This window comes from Physella acuta, unplaced genomic scaffold, assembly GCF_028476545.2.
Source record: "Physella acuta isolate Inbredline_101_S28 unplaced genomic scaffold, ASM2847654v3 ptg001228l, whole genome shotgun sequence".
Classification (NCBI taxonomy): Eukaryota; Metazoa; Mollusca; class Gastropoda; family Physidae; genus Physella; species Physella acuta.
Window position 1 is genome coordinate 58,315 of NW_026732745.1, and position 26,872 is coordinate 85,186.

Here is a 26,872-nt window from a genome sequence, read left to right on the forward strand (position 1 = left end):
AGCGTGGCCTCGGTTTTGTCCAGGCACAATGGAAAGTCCTTGAGCAGAGGGGACAATGGAATCCATGTCAGAAATAAACGGCCGTCTTTTCACATGTAAAATTCTATTCAAGGGGTCTGATCAGAGACAGTGGGGGTCGAAATAAGGGGTTGACAGACTAGTACATGTCATATGAAAAGGTTTGTACGCTTGGAAAAAAAAGGGGTGGGGTAGTGAATGTTTTTTTTTTAATAAAGAAAAAAAAATAGCCACCCGTTTATTTTATTCAACTTTACAAATCCAATTTGGGCGTGGAAAATAAACGAGAAAAGTACGATGCGTTGGGACGGGGAGGGACTTATTTTATTTTTTTTTCTAAAAATTCGTGGCTTCCTTTAAGTCAAGTATTCGCGTGAATCTGATGAAAGGTTGAAACATGATCCGTGAAAAAAATGAAAGTGTTGGAGCTTTTGTACGACGAGACGTTGACTCCTCTACCTGGCCATCTGCCTACCCAAGGTCGTCGGCTCTACATTAACAACATCCATCATGCCTCATCGTATTGTCTCCCCTCTCATACCCTGCAATTAAAGACGTATGACGCCAGAGAATGCAATTATTTCCCCTTTTTATATTTTTTGTTATTTGAATTGTCTTCTATTAAAAAACAAAAATAGATCCTTTATGTTTCTTAAAAAAATTATAGAGTCGCCTCGCACTTTTTAAATACAAATATTTTTTGCTTTTCCCCCTCTCTATCCGGTCCGTGTGTGCGTCAGACACGCAAATTATTCAACTCAAACATTGTTTTAGCGTGTGCGCAAGACATTGTTTAGTGAAGTACGCATCGAGCGCTCGTGCGATGTTTTTCAACGTGGCTTGTGTATTGAACTTACCCACATAGACACCAGTCTTGCCTTAATAGGATGCATGACTTTTTTGTACGTGTCATCTGTATTGAACGTACATCCCATAGACACCTGTCTATGCATACCTTTTTTATACGTGTATTCTCCATTGAATTTACCTCATACATCAGGCACAATATCTTGCCCGTCTTTTTTTTTTTTTGGAACGTGTCGACTAATCGAATATCCAGACTGTAGGCTCGTACGTTTGTTTCTTCGTACTATATTGTAATGTTATATTAAAGGTGATTCCCTCAAACATAATTATTAGTACATGTCGTCATACGTTATAGGACCAGTTGACTCCGACTTCAGCCTGCATTTCTTTCTGGATTTGCTTCCATAGCGTTAGTCCGCTCAAGAACAATTAGCTAGGCATCCATTGTTTGATTCTGAAGTCTTCTCTCCTAGATAGGATGCTATCCCCAGCTAACAATATCATCTGCTTTGGGGGTCCGAACTCGGGAATTTGTGAGTTAGCAATCATTCGCTGTCCTGCCCGACCACTATGTCCTTTAAAATTTTCTTTTATCTCTAAGATTTTTGTTGCAGTACTAACCTAATGGGACGGAGTGTTCTAGCGGTAGAGAGCTGGACTGCTAACCCGCAAGTTTAGAGTTCGAATCCGGGTTCAAGTCAGTAGACCGTCCCTGAGTCCACCCAACTCTGATGGGTATCTAACTCACGTTAGGGAAAGTAAGGGCGGCTGGGCATAGTGCTGACCACACTATCTCTTCATATGCCGATGTCACAGAAACAAGTGAACTCTACTTCACTTGCCCTATAGATCGTAAGGTTTGGAAAGGGAACTACTTTTTTTTTTACTTTTACTAACCTAAGCTGAAGGTACACGAATACCAACAAAAAAAAAAGGTTCAACCCTGTCCTAGCACGACTATGGTAGACTACGGAGACCTGCAATCGATCAAGCCACACGTACTCAGATAAATAGTTTATTTTGGGCGGCACAGCAGCGTTACAGTTACACACTGATGAGAGCCGGCTCACATCTTGTCTGCCCATGATAATTTACTGTCTAAAGCTGGTAGACGATAGTTTGCTAAATCGTACAAAAATTCCACAGGATGTCACGACCATTAGACTGACATTACAACTATATCGACACTACATGTATGTTGTAACGGCCATAGTACTGACACGACCGGCATACCGACACGAAATTTCTTGTAGTGAAATGTTGTAGATCCCCCACACTCCAAAAGGGTTTCAGCAAACGGGCGCCTTTGTGTTAGGTTCATTATTGCACGATCCATTATCTACTAGAAGTACACGCCAAATAATCTTCCGGACGTAAGATGCCATATGGCGCAGGCCTTAATAACTACGAATGAAGATCAGCCAGTAAAAAATTGCTCATGTTTACATCTGCTACCAGTTTGTTGTTGGGAATTTCAAACAGAATTCGGGACATTCTGAAGCGTACATCATATTTTTTTTTTTAAAAATTGTGCGGTTTTTCTATCAACAATCTGTGTCTAATTGCCGCCCTTTACTTTTCGGAACTCGCCCTCTCTCCCTTTCTCTCCCGCCCACTACACACCCTACTTCCTTCCTAAAAACGTTCTTGCTCATTTCCTTCCTGATTCTACTTCCTGTTATAACCCTCCCTCTCCCTCCCCGACATGTGAAATGACTCTGGGCACGTCACAATCCAATAGATTCAAGGTTACACTTTCGATCGATCTCACCCCCCCCCCCTCAGCCGGCCTCGCTAGCCGCTAGAATCCTAATTAATTACTGAGGGAATGTCTACACTGGGGCTGGTCATCTTAGGGCCGTGTACTTTTTCTAAGGGTCATCTAGGGTTGAGGGTAGCATCGAGGAAAAACGATTTGGTTTACTGATGAAATGTTTGGTGAAACAACTTAGATCCCATCAACGTGCTGGCGTAGTGGGCGAGACTTTGACCAGTCTGTATTTGTGGCTGTGTGTTTAGTCTATTTTTGTAGCTAAATTGTCAAGTTTTGTAGCTAAATTGTCAAGTTTTGTAGCTAAATTGTCAAGTTTTGTAGCTAAATTGTCAAGTTTTGTAGCTAAATTGTCAAGTTTTTTTTAGCTAAACGGTCAAGTTTTGTAGCGAAATTGTTACGTTTTGCAACAACAATGGCAAGTTTTGTAGCTAAATTGTCAAGTTTTTTTTAGCTAAATGGTCGGTCTATTTTTGTATTTTAATTGCCAAGTTTTGTAGCTAAATGGTCAAGTTTTGTAGCTAAATCTTCAGTAATAATGTTGCTATCTACAGGATTATGTTGCTTTGAAATTAAAGATAGGCCTTAAGTATATATAATGAACAGAACTTAATTAAGTCAGTTAATCTGTTTAATGTACTATTTATGTTTATAGTGAAAACTGTTCATTGGAAAAATGATGCTTTTTTTTAGTATCTCATGTTCATATTTAAATTATGGCCCGTGTTAGGTTGTGTGTAGTTGGGGGTTGCTTGAAGCTTCGTGGAGACTCGTGTTTTGCAGGCGAATTAAAATACCTGTCCGTCTTGTCCTTATCCTGTTCTATATCAGGCCCAGCCCCGCACATCGACCATAACCCCAGCGGTCAGTGACGTTTGCTGATGATTTGTTTGACCCGATGCCAGCCCCAGAAGAATTTGACCGGGTTCAGACTAGTCAAAAAAGACGAATGTTGTTCAACACCCCGGGGTGGGGGTGAGGGGTGTTACTGGATGGAATATATCTGCGGATGTAGGTCATGAGATTGGCATCATGCCCACCCACTGTCCATTGTACTGGCACCCGTGCCTCACACTGCCCGTATCTTTCTCCGGGTATCTACTAGTAATACTTTTTTTTTTTGGGCTTCCCGTGGCATATTTAAGGATCCGAATATCGCTGTAGCGTCAGAATTAGACGAGTTTCTCGAGGTTTTCTATTGATTGATCGCATCCAGCCCTCAGCATAAGTACATCTAGACTTAGATACATTCTGTGTGCATCCGATTTCTTTTACATTTGGACCATTAACGACCGTATACTAGAGATACAGGCACCAATCAAGTCGTTTATGATTATTATTATGTATACTAATTATTTTTTGACTCATTATGAATGGTGTAAGAAGTATTCACATCTAAGACATTCACATTCTATATAATCATACCTTGTTTGATTGTGTATGTTACGACGTGTACCGCCTTCAAACACAAACACGTTTTCACAGAACCGGTGCCAAAGTTTTCCCGTGACTTGCCTGTATAGCAGTCGTTTTCTGGCCCACTATTACCTTTATGTAACAGTTGTTTTTCCCCTTTTTACATTGAATAACATATAATTGTTGGGTTTCGCCCTGCTTCACTTCTCTTACAGTACTGTTGCACTTTCGTAGCCCTGTTCTTAAGCTTTGGCTTCTTCAAGAAAGTGTTAATAACTCCAATCATCTGTCAAATAATTAAAAAAAAAACATTAAAATTTTCTTTACAAGATTTTCTATGTCAGCCAGCTGGTTTAAGCGTTGATCCAAGCACGTAAAATTGTAATTACATTTAACCCCAAGAGAGCTAGAAAAAAAAAACCCGTGCATGATTTGCACACATGTGCCTGCCGTTCTTTAATGTATCGCAACACGTTCTCTTGAAGCTCGCGTCTTATGTTTCTTATTAATTGCTTGCTGCATGCAGCTATTACTCGCTGTTTCTTTTTTTGTGTTGTGATTGTCAAGTACAGATACAATTGGCAAACATGTTTCATGTTCTGTACTTTTGATACTGTTTACTTAGTTTTGCTATGGGAAAGCGTTGTTTTTGCTGTATGATTATTGTTTGAAACCACAATGTAAAAAAAAAAAGTAAAAGTAAAGATCATTGCTCTTCGGACCTAGCAATCCATTGTGCAGATAAAGTAGAGTTCATGTTTCTTGATCTCGGCATATGATGGTGTTTTCAGCACTATGTCAAGCCGACTTTACTTTCCCCAGCATAAGTCAGGTACCGGTCAGAGCTGGGTGAACTCAGGCACTTCCTACAGTCTCAAGTCAGAACCGAGATCCGAACTCGAGATCTTCGGTCTCGCAGACTTACATTCTACCACTCGACCACTCCCGCCACAAAACCACTTAGTAAAACCCTATAAGGATTAATTTTTTTTTGTATGTATTCCTTTCAAACAAGGTTGTCCGGTTTTGTTTTTGTGTGCCTCATCCATTAGTTCTGTTCCCGTGTTTTGTAGTCTGTTGGACGTCCTTAGTCCACACAGCCCTATTGGGTACATAACTCGCTTAAAGGAATGTAAAGGTAGCTGGAAATAATATAGACCACACTATCCCCATGTATACCGAGGTCGTTGATACATGAAATCAACTTAATCTACCCCAAGTGTTTTAATGACGAATGAGAAAACATGACGATCCAGCGGTGTAAAACATCCATTGTTTTATGTTCTGGTGTTATATTCTTTATCCTACATGGTGGAGGTTAAAGCATTGTGGCCTCATGCAACACTTTCTTAGACCATATGTGTGTCAAGGTTACGTGTAGCATAGCTGATGGACACTGTTCTGACTTCACATGGATTGCGTCATTGTTCAAACTGACCTGGACCATACAGAACATAGCACTTTATTTTTTTTTTAAATAAAGATAATCACATGCTGTTGTGTTTTCTAGAGGACGGTTGTCTGGCTTCTTATGAAAGAGTTCAACGCCAAACCTTAGTAATATACATAACTTTTTGTCAATGTGCGTGCTTTCTCCCACCCCATTTCCCCAGCTCGTCCTACCCCCCACAATCCCACCCTTTTCACTTGATAGCCCCCCCCCCTCCCCACAACATAACCCTGAGAGCACAGGTAGCACCAACCTCCCCATTGTCAGACTGTACCAAACAATGGCTCCCTAGCTAATCCACCAGTTGCCGCCTATAATTAGAAAGCAGGCGAAAACCTGGACTAGACAATACTAAACGGGCCTGCTCAACCAGTCAGTAGCCCGTAGATTGGTATGGATCTTGTGTCAGTGTCCTTCAAGTCCCTGTATCTGTTGTTCGGTGAGGCCTGTGTGTTGACACTGGTGTGTACATGTGGGTAGATGTGTGTGTACATGTAGAGGTGTGCTGTATAGACTAGCTTAGATGTGTGGTGTTAGGTGCTTGTGTAGATGTATAATTAAAGGTTTAGAGGTGTGCTGTGCAGACGTGCGTACATGTGTGGTGTTTAGATGTGTGTAGTCGTGTAGATGTATGCATGGTGTCACATAAGACCATTAATCTTTTTAAAAAGTATTGAACATCCTCTACCTATTCACTTACACAATTAATGTAATATTTCATACAATGATTGAAAGGGACGTGATACCCCCCTAGGCAAAAGGGGGCTGGAATGTAGTGTAATATTTCATAGGGAGAGGGATGGAATGTGTAAGCAATATTCCCCTGGAAAAGGAATAGAATGTGTAAGTAAAATTACCTTGGAAAATGGATGAAATGCCTAAGCAATATGCCCTTGGGGAGAAAGGTTGTAGTGTGAAAGTTTTATTCTGTTGGAAGAGGGATACGCAATATTCCCTGGGAAAGGGGATGGAATGTCCTCGAAATATTTTCGCTGATTAAGGCGGGTAACTAACTATTACAATGAATTCGGTTGTTAGTGATAAACCCATTACATAGCCATCGTTTTCTGTTAATTCATAGTGGATTAGGCGAGAAGATTTTCCGTGTCTCACCGCCATGGATGAGAAACCTGTAAGGTCAAATAACAAACACATTACCACCAGCTCATGGCAACTTTTTTTTATCCCACCCCCCTTCGCCGCGTCATCTCCCAACCCCCGGGGAGGGAAGATTGTATTCTTCCCCTCCCTCAACTTTTTTTTGTGTGTTTCCCCTGATAATGCGATTGTTGTCTTGTAAACAAATAATCTCGAACCTGCCTGTTGGCACACCAGACGTTCGTTGACCTTTCACCGCACGACTCGTCACGTGGCCCCCACCAAATCACGTGATTGTTGACAGTTATGTAAACATCTGACTTTGGATTTCTGCTTCTCTCCGTCTCCTTACTGCAGCATTTTAAGCGCTGGATCAGAGATAATACATTTACCTAAGGGAAAAAAATATATATTGCAGTTAACCTATGTGCACTTACATGTTGTCTTTTGTTTTAGGGACTGTAGAATGGTATCCAACCTTCGCAAATAGCAAGCAATACATATGTAAGCAGATAAGTAAATCACGTAGTAGTACCACAACAAGTAATTAAGAAAAGTGTTTAGATAAACGAACTACCTGTGTATAGGACTTGATTCCGTGATTTCATTTTACTGGTATAAGCATGAACTTCTATTGTTGATACGAAATATAAAATCAATCAAGGAAAAAAACCACTATATTTATCCCGCAATTCCTATTTTTATCACCGTTGAAAGTTATTTATATGCTTAAACCAAAATGTGAGATTTGGTACAAGTACTAGGTTTTGAAAAACAACATTAAAAAGAGCTTGTCACTAAATCTGACGAAGACCTTAGGTCGAAAGATTACTTGTGTTATTTTTAGACCTAAGGTCGAAAGATTACCTGTTATGTTTAGTTTCATCCAGTGATTGAATTATTCTCTGCACCATTTAAGTTATCTTAAGTCAACAAATGGGCGACAGCTTTAAATTAAAGGATGGAGTGGTGGTGGTGAGGGAGGGGGGACGGGACGAGGCCAACCACCAGCTCGTGTGAAAATGTAACCAATTGTTGCTATCACCTGCCGGTACTGTCCCTGTATCTCATTTCCACGTCTATCCATCAACCTCACCCCTTCCATTCTATTTTCTAGTAATATCCATTAATCCCTCATAACTTTATCTCATCTGATTGTAACGATCAGTCATATCTCCTCCACAGCTTTTTTACCTCACCCCCTCGCCCCCAACACCGGGACCTCCCCCCCCCCCCCCCCTAGCTTGACGTGACGGTCAACGAACGTCACGGTTGGCTGGCGAATCGGTCATAGCCTCCGTGAGACTCGCGATGCCCGCTACATATTCATAACCCCAGAAATAGCTGTACTGTCGCGGTCGGCGAGCTAGGAGAGCAGTTTGTATTAGGGGCGACACAAAAGGTGGACCGGACTTATTAAGCCCTGACTTCTTTAAGCCAGATCCTTGGGCTTATGGGGTAGGCTAGGGACTAGATGCTTCTAGACTGGTGTTCTGTCTTTTGTTAAAATAGCGGTACCCAAAGGTTAAAAAATTATGTCTATTTTGTGCAAAGTTTAAACACATAATGGAAAACAAACACAAATCACGGGGGTAACCAATATTCCCACTAAAGAGCAAATATTTATGTGCTACGTGTATTTTGTATGCGCTGTGCTCTGAAAATACTATACACGTTATTTGTGATATTACAAGACTAGGCATGCTGCCCAGCTTCGCTTAGGCTTTCGAAAACATTGAGAATTTGAATGCTTAATTAATTCGCCCGAAGGTCGGTCTACGACCTCAAGAGTTATGAAGAGGTTCCTCCGTGGACATTTTTTTTCGATTTATAGCTCATATAAGGTACCGGTCAGTCGAGGTCAGTTTTGACCCCCACATCGTAGACTTTTCGGCCAACCGGCCCCCGTGTTTTGTCGCACCAAGGCAAGATCATGCCAAATTTGAAGCGCCTGCGGCGCCGGGAAGTGCCCTATCGGACACCCGACAAAGAATTTTTTTTTAAAGTTTAGCCCGAGCATAATAAAAAAGAATACATTAACCAAGTTGACTTGCTGTGTCTCGAACCCGCACCACCTGCGTGGTTTAATGTACACTAACATCTCCGCTATTTAGGCACCTTATAAAATACGGTGAATGAAACACGTATTTTAAAATCTTAACTTACGCGAATATGCCTATTCTTTCAAATTAATTTTTTATCCCAAATTAGCCAGTTCCAAACAAAGATTTTGTATAAAATAAATAAGTCTTGAAATAGTTTAGTCCTAATAATATAGAAATTTATTTTTGGAATTGATTTTAGAGAAGTTAGAGTCTAAATCTAGATCTTAGCGTCTACGTCTAGATCTAGTTATTGCGTAGATTTAGATTTAGTCTAGATCTAGAATCCAAATACATAAAATAAATTTTATGAGTTTAGGCCGGAAAAATTGTATTGTATACATTTCATAGTGTACGTAGATCTAAATCAAATTTGAATGAAATAGTTCATTTCTTTTCATTCTAAACACGGCAGATGACGTCATTAGTTAATGTATAAGCAATAGTGACGTCACAGTTTTATGCGTTCTTTTTCACATTTATTAATGCTTTTCCGGTTGCATAAATAATACTGTTTCTCTACATTCGAATACGCCTTTAATTTTTATTTTTCTTCTTTAACTAAAATTGTGGTTATACATTTAAAACATCTAACATATTATTTTCAACAAAAGTCCGTATAAAGTTCTCCATATATCGCTGCCGTTTCTGACGTGATGTCCGGCGAAAATATTTTGCGGACAGACAGAGAGAGAGAGAGAGAGAAGAGCGCACATGGCCTTTTATAAATTAGGATTACTACGCGGCATATTTACAATATTCCTCGGGCGCGTAACCCAGAGAGTACATCGGGGCGTACATTGGTGGTGGCTACCCTTGTATTAGTAACTGTGTTGGTGTCGCTTATAACAGAAAGTAAAGGTACATTTTGGGTTTCAGCATTCATCGGCTTCAAGTAGCGAATAATCCTGCTTTAATTAATCATCAGTAACTTAATCTCATTTGACTAAATCGAGCTCAGTGAGAGTTAATCCCCTATTAATATATAGCTGGTTGATCAGAGACCCATGTTCACAAAGAAATTGGTTTTCTTTCATTCGATGGAGCTTTTTATCTGTTTGGTTCTTTTCAATTAGCTATACCCCGTTTGTGTGTGTTACTGGTACCGCTGATAGCGAAATTTGAACACATACGGTTAGTTTAGCTATTAATTATCACTAGAGACGAAGCTAACTATACTATACACATATTTGGTTAATCCGCATTAAGGTGTCATCCATAATTGACAACAAGATATTATGGCAAATTGTTCCTACCAAAATTCTTAAGAGAAAAAACATTTCTCTTTTTTCTGTATCCTTCTTACCCCCAACAACCCCTCCCCCCCTTTCAGGTTATTTGACGTCATTTGTGGACGGACGCAATGAGGCAGTTGTTTTTTACCACTTTTAAAAAAATAACTAACCGATGAGTGATACACGTGTGGTTATATATTTACACACTAGTAACATAGTGGCAGGCCATGAATGATCAAGCTGTTTGTTATAACTTTGTGGTTACATACACACACTAGTAACATAGTGGCAGGCCGTGAATTATCAAGCTGTTTGTTATAACTCAGTTAGCCTCCCCCCCCCCCCCACTCCCCTTGTCTGTGCCAGCCCCAGTCAATCACTTGCCACCCCCTGCTAATGCCCAGAAAACTAAAAGCCCCCGTTCAATTATTAAAGCCACGAATCTGACGCCACTGCACGGGTAAAACGCGAGGCTGTGTTGAAACAATGAATCAAAACATTTTAGTTCCTCCCCCGACACACTTTAAAAAAAAAATGGAGGATACTGCTTGACCTACTGACCCAGATGTTATTAATTCCTTAGAATTTTAACAGGTGGTTGCCCGGTATTACGTCATTCCCCACTACGGTTCGATGGGTTTTCTTATTGTCTTTGTTAACTTATATTCTGGCTTTTTCCAAATATAATTTGATATTCGATACACAAGACACTAGACAAGATATATTTTTTTATATATATAAATGCTTAACATTTTGGTTGTTTCATTTAAAGTATATTTAACTTAAGTTCAGCATGTAACATAGGGGTTTCCCCGTTGTTCAAATACTGATGCGTTTTCCTTTAAAAAGAAAGTGGTAACATATTTAAGTGATTCCGTCATGTCGAAAATATACACGTACTTGTGAATTGGGTGTTGTGTTATTTTCGGGTGGGGCGAGGTGTTGACCCCCAGTTGAAGACAATGAATCCAGGTCAGATGACGTATGCTGACATAAAGAAAACGAGACGGGCCGTTTGTTTATACTTACCTCACCCCCCTCGGGACCGGAGTGCTTTCAACAGCAGACAAAAACACAAAGGCAAACATTCGGACTCACACGAGCTGACCTGGTATGTGGCCAACAGGTAGCGGACTGACCCCGGGCTGTCAGGGTTTTTTTTATCGTCTGCTACATTGTTTTCTCAAGCACTTGAGTTCAGGAATAGCACCGGATAATGGCACCGCGAGGATTAGGGGCACGTTTAATTAGAACACTGTTGACGGAAGAGCGGACTAAATAAGTTAACGCACCGTAGCGGGGGCGATACATTTGGGTTATGCTTATTCACCGGCTGATTGCTCTGTTAATGACGTAGTTGTGTGAAACGTCATGGTTATTTTTAGGTCAGTCTCTTTGATTATTCTGACAAAGGGGTAAAAGTACTCGATAGAATTTTTTGTTTCTTTGTTCCTTGATTCTAGTTTCCAGAGCGTCTTGTATATCTAGATCATTGTGACTATTTAGGGTTGGGCTTTTTTGTTTGTTTTAAAGACACCCCCCCCCCCCTTTTTTTTTATTTTAACTCACCTCTATAATGTTCTGTTGTACTGTGATGAAAGTCAATTCTGTGTTTACAAACCATCTCCCCCACCCCCATCTCCGGAAAAAAAAACAACTGAAAGCAAATTTTGAAAGTACTATTTCGATGGATTCTAATCCGGGTTCTAGTCAGTATAATGTCAAGTCAGTTGAATGTCCCTGAGTCCACTCAGCTCTGATGGGTACCTAACTCACCTTAGGGCAAACAATGGCAGCTGGACATAGTGTTGACCACGCTATCCCCTCATATACTGAGGTCTCTGAAATATATTAACTCTACTTCATCTGCCTAATTTTACTTCGGCACGAACGGAGAAAAAATAAACCGGGAGTGATCTCCCCTAAACTTTCTCGAATATTCTTATATAAAATAACAGGGGATGGGAACTCGGGCTATAGACTTCTAGACATGATTTTTAATCCATTTTAAATACTTAAAGTTTTAAAAATAGAATAAAATCTCGTAGACAAATTAATTGCACACCAAGTGAACGCGAATAAAAAAGCGCATAATAGTGCGCAATATTATTAGTACTTTAAAAATTTACATTAGTTTTTTGAGAAATCGGAAGTAGCGTAAATTACTACTTCCGGTCAACGGAAATTACTCAAAATTTAACAGAAGGTAGAGAATTAGATCTTTTACTTACATGTGAAATTTAATTTATCTATCTGAAATAGTACTCAAGTTATAGGCTTTTGAAAAATTCAAAGTAGAAAAAGTACCACTTCCGGTTGTCGGAAATCGCTCAAAAGTTGATACGGATCTACGATTTTGATAAAATACTTATATATGAAATTTCATCAACCTAGCTGTAACGGTACTCAAGTTATCGTGTTTACACACGGACACACACACACACAGACACACACACACACAGACACACAGACATACGGACAAGATTGCAAAATTATGTTTTTCCGTATCAGTGAGATGCAAAACGTCGAGATTTGCAAAAATCTCGATTTTTTTTTTTGCACGATTACAAGACTTTCTCTATACTTCGTATATACGAGAAAGTAATGATGTGATGATTTCGATGGGTGTGTATACGATGCTTTGTAAGCCGCTTGTCGTCAGGATGTTTTAATCAGATTTTCGAGCATTTTAATCAGATACTGAGCTTAACAAAGTTCTAAACGTGGACTCCTCGCTTAATTACTTCACTATCTTGTTAATTAGTCAGCGTCACTCGTGCAATTAAATCTTGCCTTGTCCTACAACTACACAGCACAAAAGCCCCGAACCAATATTTTAAACTTCTAAATGGACTTTGTTTATTTTTCTTCTCTCTCTCTCTCTCTTTCTGTGAGTGCCATTAATATTGTAAACATAGTACCGTGTTCGCACTACCTCCCACAATCGCATGCCACATAGCCCGCTTGGTCACGGCCTGAAGAGATGCGGTTAAACCAAACCAGGGGTTGTAACTAATAGAATAGTGTACGGCCATCAACCTTTCCCCCGGCCTGGTGGCGAGACAAAAACTCTGGAATTAGGTCATCTCACCTAATGACCGGCCGCGGAGCATCCAATCAGAGACGGGGATTTAATATTGACCAGAGCTGGCCGAGGTCAAGCTTATCAGATGTTTCAAATGGTCAGTTTTCCTACAAATCGGTTTATCGTAATGTGGAGATGGGGGGGGGGGGGGGGGGGTGTTGTGGTTTGGTGGGGGATGGGTGTGTCTTGAGGTTTAATTGTGGAGGGGTGTGTCTGGTGTTTAGGTAGGGGTGTTGTTGTTTGGTGGGGGAGGGGTGTGTCTTGTGGTTTGTAGTGGGAGGGGTGTGTCTTGTGGTTCGGTATGGAAAGGCAGTGGTTTGTAGTGGGAGGGGTGTGTCTTGTGGTTCGGTATGGAAAGGCAGTGGTTTGTAGTGGGAGGGGTGTGTCTTGTGGTTTGTAGTGGGAGGGGTGTGTCTTGTGGTTCGGTATGGAAAGGCAGTGGTTTGTAGTGGGAGGGGTGTGTCTTGTGGTTTGTAGTGGGAGGGGTGTGTCTTGTGGTTCGGTATGGAAAGGCAGTGGTTTGTAGTGGGAGGGGTGTGTCTTGTGGTTCGGTATGGAAAGGCAGTGGTTTGTAGTGGGAGGGGTGTGTCTTGTGGTTTGGACCATATAAAAAGAAATAATGATTCCAAATATTGACCAAATCATGTGCAAGCATATACTTGATCTACTTGCTAGTCCAGCCACGACATCTCAGCTACGCCAGCCACAAGGACCGTCTAAGCCAGTATTTGATTTTCTACTAATCGTTAGCCACGTACAGAAAGCCGCACCAAAACAGGACAATTAAAATGTATGTAAACATCTACATATCAGAGCAGTCTCTCGACTGTTTGATTAATACATCTCAACGACTAAAATAGAAACGCTGTGAAATTTTCATCATTATTTTCACTGTAAATTATACACATTCGGGATGATAATACATCTAAACACACCGTTTGGTTTTTTTCTTTTATATCTAAATTCTTGTTTTCATCCTCGCTATAAATCTCGCTCACATCTCAAACAGAATTATTTCCCTTCATTCTATAAACAGAAGTTTTCTCCCTTTAAATGTTTTAATAACCTACCCTGATTTAGCTAAAATTCGATTGTAAACGGGAAGTCGCTAGAATTTTATAATAGGCTCTATTTTTAAATACCAACCTGGAATGATTTTTTTTTGTCAGGAAAAAAAAAATACGTGGGATGTAAAATTATCAGTTGTTTGTTTTGAATTACTCTGATTTAAAAAAAAAAATTGTGGTTTTCTCCCTATCACCCCTTTCTCACATCCTATCGTTTTTTTTTTAAAAAGTTGTTTAGTTTCTTTAATTGATCTCCTGTGTCTTCATTGGTTAGAATCTGCGTGTGTACACATAAACTGATGACGTCATCTCGACAATAACGTGGGCTTCTGCCCTTGTTTCTCAATTGTTTTTTTAAAGGGATTTTTGTTGTTCGAGATTATTTTTTTCGTCTATAGTGTTTTAGTACAGAAATCTAGTATTTAGACCCAGTCAGGAAAAATGTACCACTGATATTTTTTTTTTAATTTCAAAACGTAAATAACACTAGATTTATGTATACATATTTTCTTGCCACCCTGACAGACGCATAACAAAGTCTAGCAAAGTAACATTTTACTACCTACCTACCAGACGTATGGTCCACGTATCTTATCATTTAGCGTCTAGTCTCGACGATTAACACTACGGGGGTGAGTCGCTAAGCTGCCAGTTGCTATGTCCACCCAGATATCGTGGCTGGAGTTATCACAAGCAAGCCGAGTCTCGATTACATCTTTATTTCATTTGCTTGTTTAAATAACAAAAAATACTTAGGGAGCAAAAATTAACTAAAATGCTTCTAGATCTACGTCAGAGGTGAACAAACCACGTTATCATAAAGTTGCTATTAACCATATGGGGTCATCCATAAATGACGTCACGCTTTTTTGGACGTTTTTTACCTCCGTCCTCCCCCTCAGTCACACGTCGTCACAATAAGTCAGACCCCCCCTAAAATGACGCCACACCTCAGCCTATACCCACCCCCCCCCCCCCCCTCAAAATTGCTGTTAAATTTTTCTTAAAACATCGATAATTTCCCAAAATCTTGTTAGTACTTTGTCAACAGAGTATTTTCATCAATTCCTATTACAATTTATTAAAACCGTTTTCTAAAACGCGTAATAACGGCTAAAACTCGTTTTCTAACATTGCTTTTTTATAATGCAAAGAAGTGACGTCACACCATCTGAACACCTCCCCCCCCCTCATCACACACCGTCACAAAATTACGGACCCCCCCTACCAGTGTGACGTCATTTATGGACGACCCCTATTTCAATTACAAAGAACGAGCCGGCCCGCGGCATAACATACGCCGCTATTTAGTTGTTTCTAATTTTCAATAATTCATAATTTGTGAATTCGACAGTACCAACGCTGACACTGAAAATATTTCTTTAAAACACTATAAGTAGTTCGTTAAGGACCATAACCCCCCCCCCCCCCTTCCTTTCCCCCCCCCCCCCCCCTACGTTTAAAATCGTTGGCTCTGCTTGTAAACATTTAGTCTAATTTAGAGTGAACACAGCTCACTAAAACCATGTAGGGGTGGGTAGGTAGGGAGAGCGTTTGCAGCTTGTTTTCTAACGGCTCGAAGAAGAGAATTATATATATAGATTGTGAAGTCACTGGAACCCACTTTCCGACAAGGCTTCTAATATCCAACTCTTAGGCCTATAATAACAACAACGAGCTGTGACGTCACACAAACAAACCACTCATAGCACGCCTTCTATTATCCTCATGTCTATTATAAAAACTGTTACGTAGATAGAGGCAGCCATTGTGTTGCAGACTTAAAGGCCGTGCATTTTTCTTCTTCCCACATTGTGCAGATTGTATTGTATCTTTTAGAAACACAATACGTGGTTGTTCTTTATAGACACCCTCAGAACATTTATTCTAAGCCCAAAGTTCCCTACACTGTGTAGATTGTAATGTATCGTTGAGAAACATAGATTCTAGATCTACTTGGTTGTTCTTTTGCATAGACATTCTCAAAACTGAGTCAAAACATTCACTCAATGCTTAATGCTTCCTTCACAGTTCGTGTACTGCAGCAGATTACAATGCTACTTTCATCACTTGACTAACTCCTATAGTTGATCTGTTTTAATGTAGTTTCAAATCACTATTCCAGTAAACAGATCTAGATCTATCACCTACTCAGGTTCTAGTAGATAGATCTATCACCTACTCAGGTTCTAGTAGATAGATCTATCACCTACTCAGGTTCTAGTAGATAGATCTATCACCTACTCAGGTTCTAGTAGATAGATCTATCACCTACTCAGGTTCCATTAGATAGATCTATCACCTACTCAGGTTCTAGTAGATAGATCTATCACCTACTCAGGTTCTAGTAGATAGATCTATCACCTACTCAGGTTCTAGTAGATAGATCTATCACCTACTCAGGTTCTAGTAGATAGATCTATCACCTACTCAGGTTCTAGTAGATAGATCTATCACCTACTCAGGTTCTAGTAGATAGATCTATCACCTACTCAGGTTCTAGTAGATAGATCTATCACCTACTCAGGTTCCATTAGATAGATATATCACCTACTCAGTTTTAAATTTTAAGAAAAGCACCAAGTAGTATTTGTTTATTTTATGTTTACCAGCATTAACATTTGTTCTCAGTTTTATCATAATCAAACATTCTTGTTTGCTAATAACAATGTTATACTGATTGATAAAGAATTGATAAAGGCTAAGATGCCGACATGATTGCTATTGTGTGTTGTGCCCAGTAAATGATTCCAAGCCAGCCCTGACATGGAAATAACCTGGGAGGCTTAGAGTCTTCCAGGCAGCAATCATTGAAATGTTGGCAGCCTGAGAAATCAATACATCCCCTGACCTTCACCCACCCACCCTCACACACTGACCACTCCTCTAGTCCACCACCTTCTCCCACCATCACTGCCCATTCACCAATGCCAGCTCTGTCCGCCTTAATCACGTTTTTTTTCCTTGATTTCTTATTCCATTTCCTCCTTGAAGGCACATGCTAAATTTGTTCTTATTTTTCTCTATTGTATTGTCTACGTTATTCTTCCATGTAGTTTGCAAAAAATTTCTGTCCAACGAGTTACCCCCCCCCCCCTTTCTGTTGCTTGTACTTTTCACATATCCTTGCTATCATATTATTGCTGTATTGCTTTTCCTACTATCTTAAAGTTCTTCTAGTTTCTAGCTAGTCCATGTACGCTTATCATAAATACACACTTGGTCACCCTCAAGTTGTTTTGTTCTTATAATGAAGTTAGTATTTTTCAAGAATTGTCCATTCATTCTTTTTCTCTTCTCTCCCCCCGTCCCCATCCTCTATATTTATTTTGTTATGACTAGACTGGATTGTTTATACACTGTCCATAAACCATGCACCTGCCTAAGGGAGAAAATATGCTGTGGTGGTTTTCCTAGAAATGGATTATCTGTCTTGCCCTTTGGTCAGCCTAGTCCTTCTAATTCTGATGGGACCAGTAAACCAATTCACATACAACAAACAAAACAACAACAACAATCCCTCATTAGACAGACAGTGAGGCAGCATATCAAATGTCAATGAGAAATCTCCAGTCTACCCCACCCACTCCTTCCTGTGTATACTTGTGAAATCCAATATCCCTTGTATGTTGGTGCTTCATCAGCATAAACTAGTCATTCTGTTTTTAAAATGTCATGGTAAAAACAGCTCCGTACAGTTAGCACATATATTTTTTTTTAAATTCACTTCTTAATGTCATTTCACCTTCTGTGTTTCTAAAAATATCTTTTATACAACTCTATAATAACAGGTCTTATTTTTGTGAACTATTTTAACTCTACTATGGGGAAATGCATTATGGGATTGTCAGGCAATTTTTAAAAACTTTTTTTCAAGAACATTTTTTGGGTACAAAAAAAAAAGTTGTTTTAGAATAATTTCCTTTTATAAAAGATTTTTTTTTCTATTGTTAAAAATGATTTTTTTTTTAAATTTAGAAGTTGTCCCGGGTTTATTGCATGGCAAGTCTAATTGTAGTTCTCTATTGTTGCAGCTCAAATAGAAGTGATCCCTTGTAAAGTGTGTGGGGACAAATCCTCAGGTGTTCACTATGGGGTTATAACATGTGAGGGCTGCAAGGTAAGGCATCTTTTTTACTTTACTCACTACATGTTAAGGCACATTTTTTTTGTACTTATCTTTACTTAATACAAGGTGAGACAACTTTTCAAGATGATGTAGTTGATTTGTAAAGCTAAAATTACCAAAGGTTTGATTTCTGGTTAAAATCTGTAGATTTTATCTGAGTTAGCTCAGCTATTATTGAGCAGTAATTAAACACTGCTTGACATTACTAATATACATTAAACACATTATGTCACAAAATTGCTGATATTAAAGTTAATAAAGAATCTTTTTTGCTTCTCCTATAAGAACTTAAGCACACAAATTGTGGTGTATTTCTCAAACGTCGAATTTCATGTTTAAGATCTTCATGATATCTTTTCCTTTATTACGTTTCAAAAAGTAAAAGAATTTTTTTTTGTTTCAGGGTTTTTTCCGCCGGAGTCAGTCAGGTCCAGTGAACTACCAATGTCCAAGGAACAAAAACTGTGTGATAGACAGGGTCAACAGGAACCGCTGCCAGTATTGCAGGCTGCAGAAGTGTATGGCCTTGGGGATGTCCAGGGATGGTCAGTGGTCATCATTACTTAATATGTCTAGGTCCTTCCAGAATTGCTTAAGTCACACTTAGGGGAGTTCATATATGAGTTCATATATGATTTCATATATGAATTATGTAGTTCACACATTATTCTATATTATGGCGCAGAAATTGAAATCATCAATGTAGAAAAATCTAGAAAAATGGGTTTCCCTTTTAGACAAAACAAAAATTACTTATTTTCTCTACTTTTTTAAAAAAGATTACTCACAACATGAAATAAACCGGGAGTGATCTCCCCTAAACTTTCTCGAATATTCTTATATAAAACAACAGGGGATGGGAACTCGGGATATAGTTATGATTTTTAATCCATTTTAAATACTTACACTTTTTAAGATAAAATAGAATCTCATAGAAAAAAATATTGCACACCAAGCGAACGCCGAATAAAGATGTTCATAATGGTGCGCAATATTATTAGTACTTTATAAATTTAGATGCGATTTTGAGAAATCGGAAATAGCGTAAATTAGTACTTCCCGTCAACGGAAATTACTCAAAATTTGACAGAACAAAGAGAATTAGATTTTTTACTTACAAGTGAAATTTCATTTATCTATCTGAAATAGTACTCAAGTTATAGGCTTTTGAAGAATTCAAAGTAGAAAAATTACCACTTCCGGTTATCGGAAACCGCTCAAAAGTTGATACGGATCTACGATTTTGATAAAATACTTATATATGAAATTTCATCAACCTAGCTGTAACGGTACTCAAGTTATCACACACACACAGACACACACACACACAGACATACGGACAAGATTGCAAAATTATGTTTTTTCCGTATCAGTGAGGTGTAAAACGTCGAGATTTGTTTACAAATCTCGCGAATTTTTTTTTTTGCACGATTACAATACTTTCTCTATACTACGTATATACGAGAAAGTAAAAATGACTTAAGAGTGGAGTAACTGTGACAATATTTAAGTAGTACATGTTAAAGAAATGTGTAGATAATAGACATTGTTTCAGATTAAAACTATTGTTTTCTTTTCATTTAAAAGTTAGCATATTATAATTAACTTTGAAATTATGTTCCTGCATATTCTCTCTTATTGTGTATGGGTGGGATAGTATACTAAATCAAAAGTCCATAGTTTGATTCTGGGCTTAAGTCTACCCAGCTCTGATAGATATCTGTGGAAAGTAAACATGACTGTACAGAATCAATCCAGCTATCTTTTCATATTCCAAGGTCACGAACAGGTGGACTTAACTTCATCTGCCCTACTGACCATCTGATCCAACAAAAGAGTTTTATAACTATTCCTTACCCCCTTTTCATATTCTGAGTTTACGAATAGGTGAACTGTACTTCATCTGTCCTACTGACCATCTGATCCAAGAAATGTGTTTTTTAACTGTTGTTTACCTCCTCAGCTGTCAAGTTTGGTCGCATGTCAAAGAAACAAAGAGAGAGGGTGGAGGATGAGGCCAATATGGTCAAACAGAGCAGATTAAATGGGTAAGGGATTCAGTCTTACAGGTTGGGCTTAAATTTGTTCTAAAATTGTTCATCTTTTGAGTAACTGTATTACTGTAAACTTTTCTCTTGTGGTAAAGTTTATTCTTGTTGTAAACTCTACCCTACAAGTACTTATGATATTTTAATTATACAAATATTCTGTAGTATAAAATTTTTTTTACAAAAATTTAAGTAACCTTTAACAAAATTTTTAATAATGATTTGTGTAATAAATTAGTCATTAGAAAATATTTGAAAATGCTGAATATTGATAATGCAATTAGTCCTTTTTAAAAAAATCTAAATAGAATACTTCTTTTATTTACAAAAAAAAATGATATGCCTATATAATTATATGAAGTGTTATTTAATAAATGCTATTTGTACAAGATTAATACATTACAGGTTTAAAATTCTGCCATATAATTAATAATATTGGTTTAAAGCACTGACATTTTGAACCCATCCACAGGACGATCCTACCAGGACAATTCAACAGCTACCAGCCCAATGGCTACAACAACTTTCCACAACAGCAATTACCACAACAGCAGCAGCAGCAACAACAACAGCAGCAGCCCCAACAGCAACAACCACAGACAGAGTTCATCAGCGAGGGCCAGATCTACTCACCCACATCCAATATACCAACAGCACCTCATCCTGTCCTGCTCACACGGGCCATCGATGTCAACCCAGGTAGGTTTTTGAACGTTATGTAGGATGTAGGTTTTTGATGCATGTTAGGTAGGTTTATACGGCATCTGATGTAGGTTTATACTGCAGGTTAGGTAGGTTTTTTATGCATGTTAGGTAGGTTTATACGGCATGTTAAGTAGGTTGATATGGCACCTTGGGTAGGTTTATATGACATCTTAGGTTGGTTTATAGCAGGGGTCTCCAAACTTTTCAGTCAGAGTGCCGCATTAATTATCAAATTTCAGTTCGGGGGCCAGTTTCTTCCAGGCATGTCTTTGATTTTCTTGGGCAAAGCTCCTCAGCCATCACCAACAAACGTTTTTTTCTGTGCACAAAAAGATCTCCACGGGCTGGATGATAGGACATCGTGGGCCGCATCCGGCCCGCGGGCCGTAGTTTGGAGACCCCTGGTTTATAGGACACCTTGGGTAGGTTTATACAGGACCGTGGGTAGGTTTATGTGGTAGCTTGGGTAGGTTTATATGGCACCTTGGGTAGGTTTATACTGGGGTAGGTTTAAACTGCTGTTAGGTTTATATGGCACCTTAGATAGGTCTTCTTTACAGAACATTAGGTAGGTTTATATACCACCATAGCTAGGTTTATGTGTTTGTGGGGGGGGGGGGGAGTAGTCTGCAAAACTTTAAGTGTATGTGACAACTAAGCCACCTCAGGTTCGCACAGGTAAGTACATAGGGGTAGGTTCTTGTCACAGGTAAAGTTTGAGCTGGTATAAATTATTAACAATAAGTCATGACTAGAGTGTGTGCTAAAATATGTAAGCAAATGATGTAATCAGGTAGTCATATGTTAACCTTTCGCTTAATTAGATGAAAGGCTTGCACCTTGAACTCCAGGTGAAGGATTGTTATGTCATGGTGTTTATAAATGTCTTGTCTCCTACCTAGGTAAACATGTTCATTGTCATGGCTTTACCTGACAGCATTAATTCAACTTTTTTTTATTCACATCAAACGTATTAGTCTCAACTTAACGTATTAGTTTCAGCTTTGTGGTCACCTTTTCTTTGTTTATAATTTTTTCTTCTTAGTCATTTTGAGGAAAGCCATTTAAATTATCTTTTCTTTTACATATTTTCCCTGACATCAATTTTGAGAAAGCCATTTAAATTATCTTTTCTTTTACATAATTTCACTGAAGTCCCTCTGAGAAAGCCATTTTAATTATTTTCTCTACTTTCAGTAAATTTGGGTAAAGCCATAACAGAAGCTCATTTGCGGACATGCTTGTACAGTAACGAACAGATTGACCACTTAAAACACCAGCACCTGCCACAGGAGCAGGTTGACCTGTACAAGAGACTGGTAATTGTTTTATTATCTGCTGATTACCTAGTTGGGTTGAGTTAAACAAGTAACTGTTTTAATATCTGCTGATTATAATCTATCATGGCAGTTAGTACCTAGCTGGGTTGAGTTTGTGTTAAAACTGTAATCAACTCAATCAGCTTTAAAGAGAGGGGCAGGAAAAGTTAAAAGAAATCTGTAACATCCAATAACAACTTCAGTAAAAATTTCATGAAAGATTAGTCTCCTTGTACTCAATTCAAAATGCTTGCTATGTATTAACTATACCATGTTTGACATTAACATTTCTTTGCTGATTTAGAAATGATAAAAATTAAAATAACCTTTGTACCATAAAACTCAGAAGTCAAAGTGGAAAAAGGTTACATTAGAGAATAAAAAATTCGGACACACTAACCATACACTTGGAGAAGTTGTCCTTTTCATGACAAATATATCTCTGTGTTCTTAATCTTTAGGGGAATGAGCAAGTATATTTTACATACATCAACAGAACAACATCAATGGAAATTGTTTTTATTTCTAGAAACTAATCTGTTCCCGAATTTACTTATTTATATATTTATATTATTGAAATGTATATTTATGTATACAGCATTTATGAAACTGAAACTTAATCTCTACAGCATTTATCAAACTGAAACTTAATTACTACAGCATTTATCAAACTGAAACTTAATTACTACAGCATTTATCAAACTGAAACTTAATTACTACAGCATTTATCAAACTGAAACTTAATTACTACAGCATTTATCAAACTGAAACTTAATTACTACAGCATTTATCAAACTGAAACTTAATCACTACAGCATTTATCAAACTGAAACTTAATTACTACAGCATTTATCAAACTGAAACTTAATTACTACAGCATTTATCAAACTGAAACTTAATTACTACAGCATTTATCAAACTGAAACTTAATCACTACAGCATTTATCAAACTGAAACTTAATCACTACAGCATTTATCAAACTGAAACTTAATTACTACAGCATTTATCAAACTGAAACTTAATTACTACAGCATTTATCAAACTGAAACTTAATCACTACAGCATTTATCAAACTGAAATCTAATTTAATTTAATTACTACAGCATTTATCAAACTGAAATTTAATCTAATTTAATTTAATTACTACAGTATTTATCAAACCTAATCACTATTGACTGTTGTGTTGACAGACACATCGCCAGCTGTGGGTTGAGATAGCGGAGAAGATAACATTAGCCGTGCAGCAGATCATAGAGTTTGCCAAGATGATCCCTGGCTTCATGGACCTGTCCCAGGATGATCAGATCATGCTGCTTAAAGCAGGTGAGGCCCAGCTGTTTGGACTGTCCTTACTGGTAGATGACCATAGGTCAGCCTGTGCCTTGGGGGCAGCTGGATCATTCATATCTGATGATGGTCATTTAGTCCATAAGACAGCTGTCAATTACTTTATTTTTTAACCTGAGATGGTTCTACAGAATGTAAATAATTTAATTTAATATTTGATCCTTAAATTTAATGCTTTTTTTTACCCAACAATGTACACTTATAATTTTAATTGGCCTCATATTAACAAACAACTTTAGCCATACATTAGCTAGATTTTAATTTATATAAATTAATAATCAATAAATACTGCATTTAGATTTTGAAGAAAAGAAAATTAAAGTATAGCATTTTTTGCTAACGCTGCATAATCATTTTAAAAATAATTGTGTGTTATCTTTTTTCCTGAAAGCCAACACACACGTTGAATGTATTTTCACCCAACAATTTGTGTTTCAGGGAGTTTTGAGCTAGCCTTGATGCAGCTGTGTCGTGTGTTTGATGCTGAAACCAATAGAGTTGTTTTTGGGAACATGTTCCTGCCATTAGAAGCATTTGCCACCTTAAGTGAGTTGTTACATTGTAACAGTCTATCTGGGTCTGTGTTTATATCTGGTCTATTTATTGTGTTTATATCAGGTGTATCAACTGTTTATATCAAGTATATTAACCGTTTATAACAAGTATATAAACTGTTTATATCAAGTATAATAATATTAACTGTTTATATCAAGTATATTAACTGTGTTTATGTCAATTGTACAAATTGTTTAAATCATGTTTGTTAAATTTGGTCAATACAGTATCCTCATATGCTGGTTACAATTGTTTCACATGTAGTCTAAAAGTATAGCATTTGTTCTGATCAAGTAAAACATGTGCATAACATGAACACTTGATGCACATTTGGGAAGCATGCATAATTAATTTGTAGTGTAAGAAGAAATAAGATTTTGTCTTTAATAGCTTTAATAAATCAACAATGATAATGTGAAAGTTCTTAAAAGAAAATACAAAACCGATTAGAAACTATATTGACGATTACTTACTGCGTGTCTTTAAACAATTATGATGACTTGAAACCATAATTTTAAAAAAAAACTATGTTTTTAAATATTTTTTTATTACCACCTTGTGTAATGCAGCAATGTTTTTCTCATGCAATGAAGTGTTTCTATATGGGAAAATACTAAAATTGTATAACTTTTGTTACGGCTCAACGCATCTTGGAACTGATTTAGCCTTGCATCTTTGTTACTTCAAGTTTTAAAACAAAAAGTGTATCAGACAACTGTTTAAGTGTAGGTGTAATTCTTGTATTTAACATGTGTATTTGTTTCAGTGTTTTCTAACAACTTTTTTATTATCTCTTGACCCAGCTGATGAAGAGTTCCATCTGATGACGGCCATCTTTGAATTTGTTAAAAACATCCAGTTACTTAACATCACAGAGAGTGAAATGGCCATGTTAAGTGCCCTCATCCTCATTAGTTCAGGTACTCCCACAGGTTTTTTTTTTAAATTTGTTTTTACCACATTATAAAAAAAATGGTATAGAATGCTCACATTATTGATATGACATTTGTGGCCCATTCTGTTCATTTTCTTTTTGTGATTGTCTCATCATCCCAGTCTTTACCTGCCTAAACTTGCTTAGTGTGTTGCTGTCTCATTGTAATACATGTGCTAGTCATTACCTGAACCTTGTCTTAGGCATCACATTCTGTACAATAACACCTCTCTATCACACTTGTAATATGAATTATAGTAATAGGTGGATGTGCAAAAAAAAACAACTTTACTTTTATGTTTGCTAGTATGAAATACCATTGCCCTGTATAGACTCCTGAATTTAAAAAAATACCTCTTCAAACCTTATGATCCATTGGGCAGGTGAAGCAGAGTTCACCTGTTTTAGTGACCTTAGAACATGAAGGGATAGTGTGTTCAGCACTATGCCCAACTGCATTTACCTAACCTGAGTCAGGTACCCATCAGCACTGGTTGGACTCAAAGGACATTATATAAATTTGGGGATCCCAACTCTTAACTTTCGGATGAACAGTCGAAGACTCTACTACTCCACCACACTGGCCCCGTGTTAACTCCACCTTGCCCTAAGCCCAACCCTTACAGTAATATTAGCAGAAATAAAAACATGTTGCAATATGGATGCAATGGATAAACTTCACCGTATTAAAATGTCCTAAAGTATTTTTTGTTTCTCTCCGTCAGATCGCCCAGGCGTGAAAGAAGTGAGTGAAATTCAACAGTTACACGACCGCATCCTGACGGCGCTCAAGCTTGAGATGGGGGTCAACCACGCCGGGGACGAGCACATCCTCAAGAGATTCGTCGAGCAGGCCGGGGTCCTGAGGTCACTCAGCGCCAGGCACATCCGCGTCCTCAACGCCTTCAAGGAGGAGGCGCCGGATATTGATTTTCCAGCACTCCACAAGGAGCTGTTCTCTATAGAAACTGAGGCTGTTGTGTCAAACATGTAAACAAACACTGGGAATGGTGTTTGATCATGAACCACACCCCCAACTGTGTTTGTTTGGAGACAGGAAGTTACCCTTGTGGTGATAACAACAGTGAACTGTCACCATGGTAACGTGGGACTGTCGCCGTGGTAACGACATTACAGAGATGCTTATGGACATGAGGACATAAAAGTATTTTTACAAGATATTCATTCATACAATACAATGTGGCAGCTGTTTTTCTTTCATCTTTCAAGGTGTGTTTGAAGAGTGTTTCGTTTAATGCTACCTACCCCGTTGGTTTAGTGCTACCTGGTTTAGTGCTACCTACCCCATTGGTTTAGTGCTACCCACCCCATTGGTTTATTGCTACCTGGTTTAGTGCTACCTACCCCATTGGTTTAGTGCTACCTGGTTTAGTGCTACCCACCCCATTGGTTTAGTGCTACCCACCCCATTGGTTTAGTGCTACCTACCCCATTGGTTTAGTGCTACCCACCCCATTGGTTTAGTGCTACCCCAGGTAGCCACAGCTGTAGCAGGACAAGTGTAGCCCTTACATTGACGTGCGCCGTGTTGATTGTGATATAACCTTAATGTTGTCATGTGATCCCAGAATTCTGCAGCTAGTGTAACCGTGGTAACCAGACAGCCTTGACCTCCATGTCATGGTTGTTCAGGTTCATTTTGCAATGTCAAAAACTCCATGAAATTTCAAGTTAATTTTAAAACAACTTTGTTTTGATTTAATAAAAATTGATTTCTGCATAATTAAGTTATGCTTATCCACAAATTATCTAAATGATTTTACT

General features: G+C 38.2%; 1 protein-coding gene across 1 annotated transcript in view; it reads left to right on the forward strand.

The window, feature by feature from the left end:
- LOC131957269 (putative nuclear hormone receptor HR3) overlaps window positions 1-26,341 on the forward strand; it is a 65,753-nt gene extending 39,412 nt beyond the window's left edge. Inside the window, exons 6-14 of the mRNA XM_059322003.1 lie at window positions 18,084-18,169; window positions 18,582-18,723; window positions 20,142-20,226; window positions 20,699-20,925; window positions 22,129-22,250; window positions 23,442-23,574; window positions 24,037-24,144; window positions 24,957-25,073; window positions 25,813-26,341. Of these exons, the coding sequence (XP_059177986.1) occupies window positions 18,084-18,169; window positions 18,582-18,723; window positions 20,142-20,226; window positions 20,699-20,925; window positions 22,129-22,250; window positions 23,442-23,574; window positions 24,037-24,144; window positions 24,957-25,073; window positions 25,813-26,081 (1,289 nt within the window). The 3' untranslated portion in view covers window positions 26,082-26,341. The remainder of the gene's footprint in view (window positions 1-18,083; window positions 18,170-18,581; window positions 18,724-20,141; window positions 20,227-20,698; window positions 20,926-22,128; window positions 22,251-23,441; window positions 23,575-24,036; window positions 24,145-24,956; window positions 25,074-25,812) is intronic.
- Window positions 26,342-26,872: the final 531 nt, after the last annotated feature.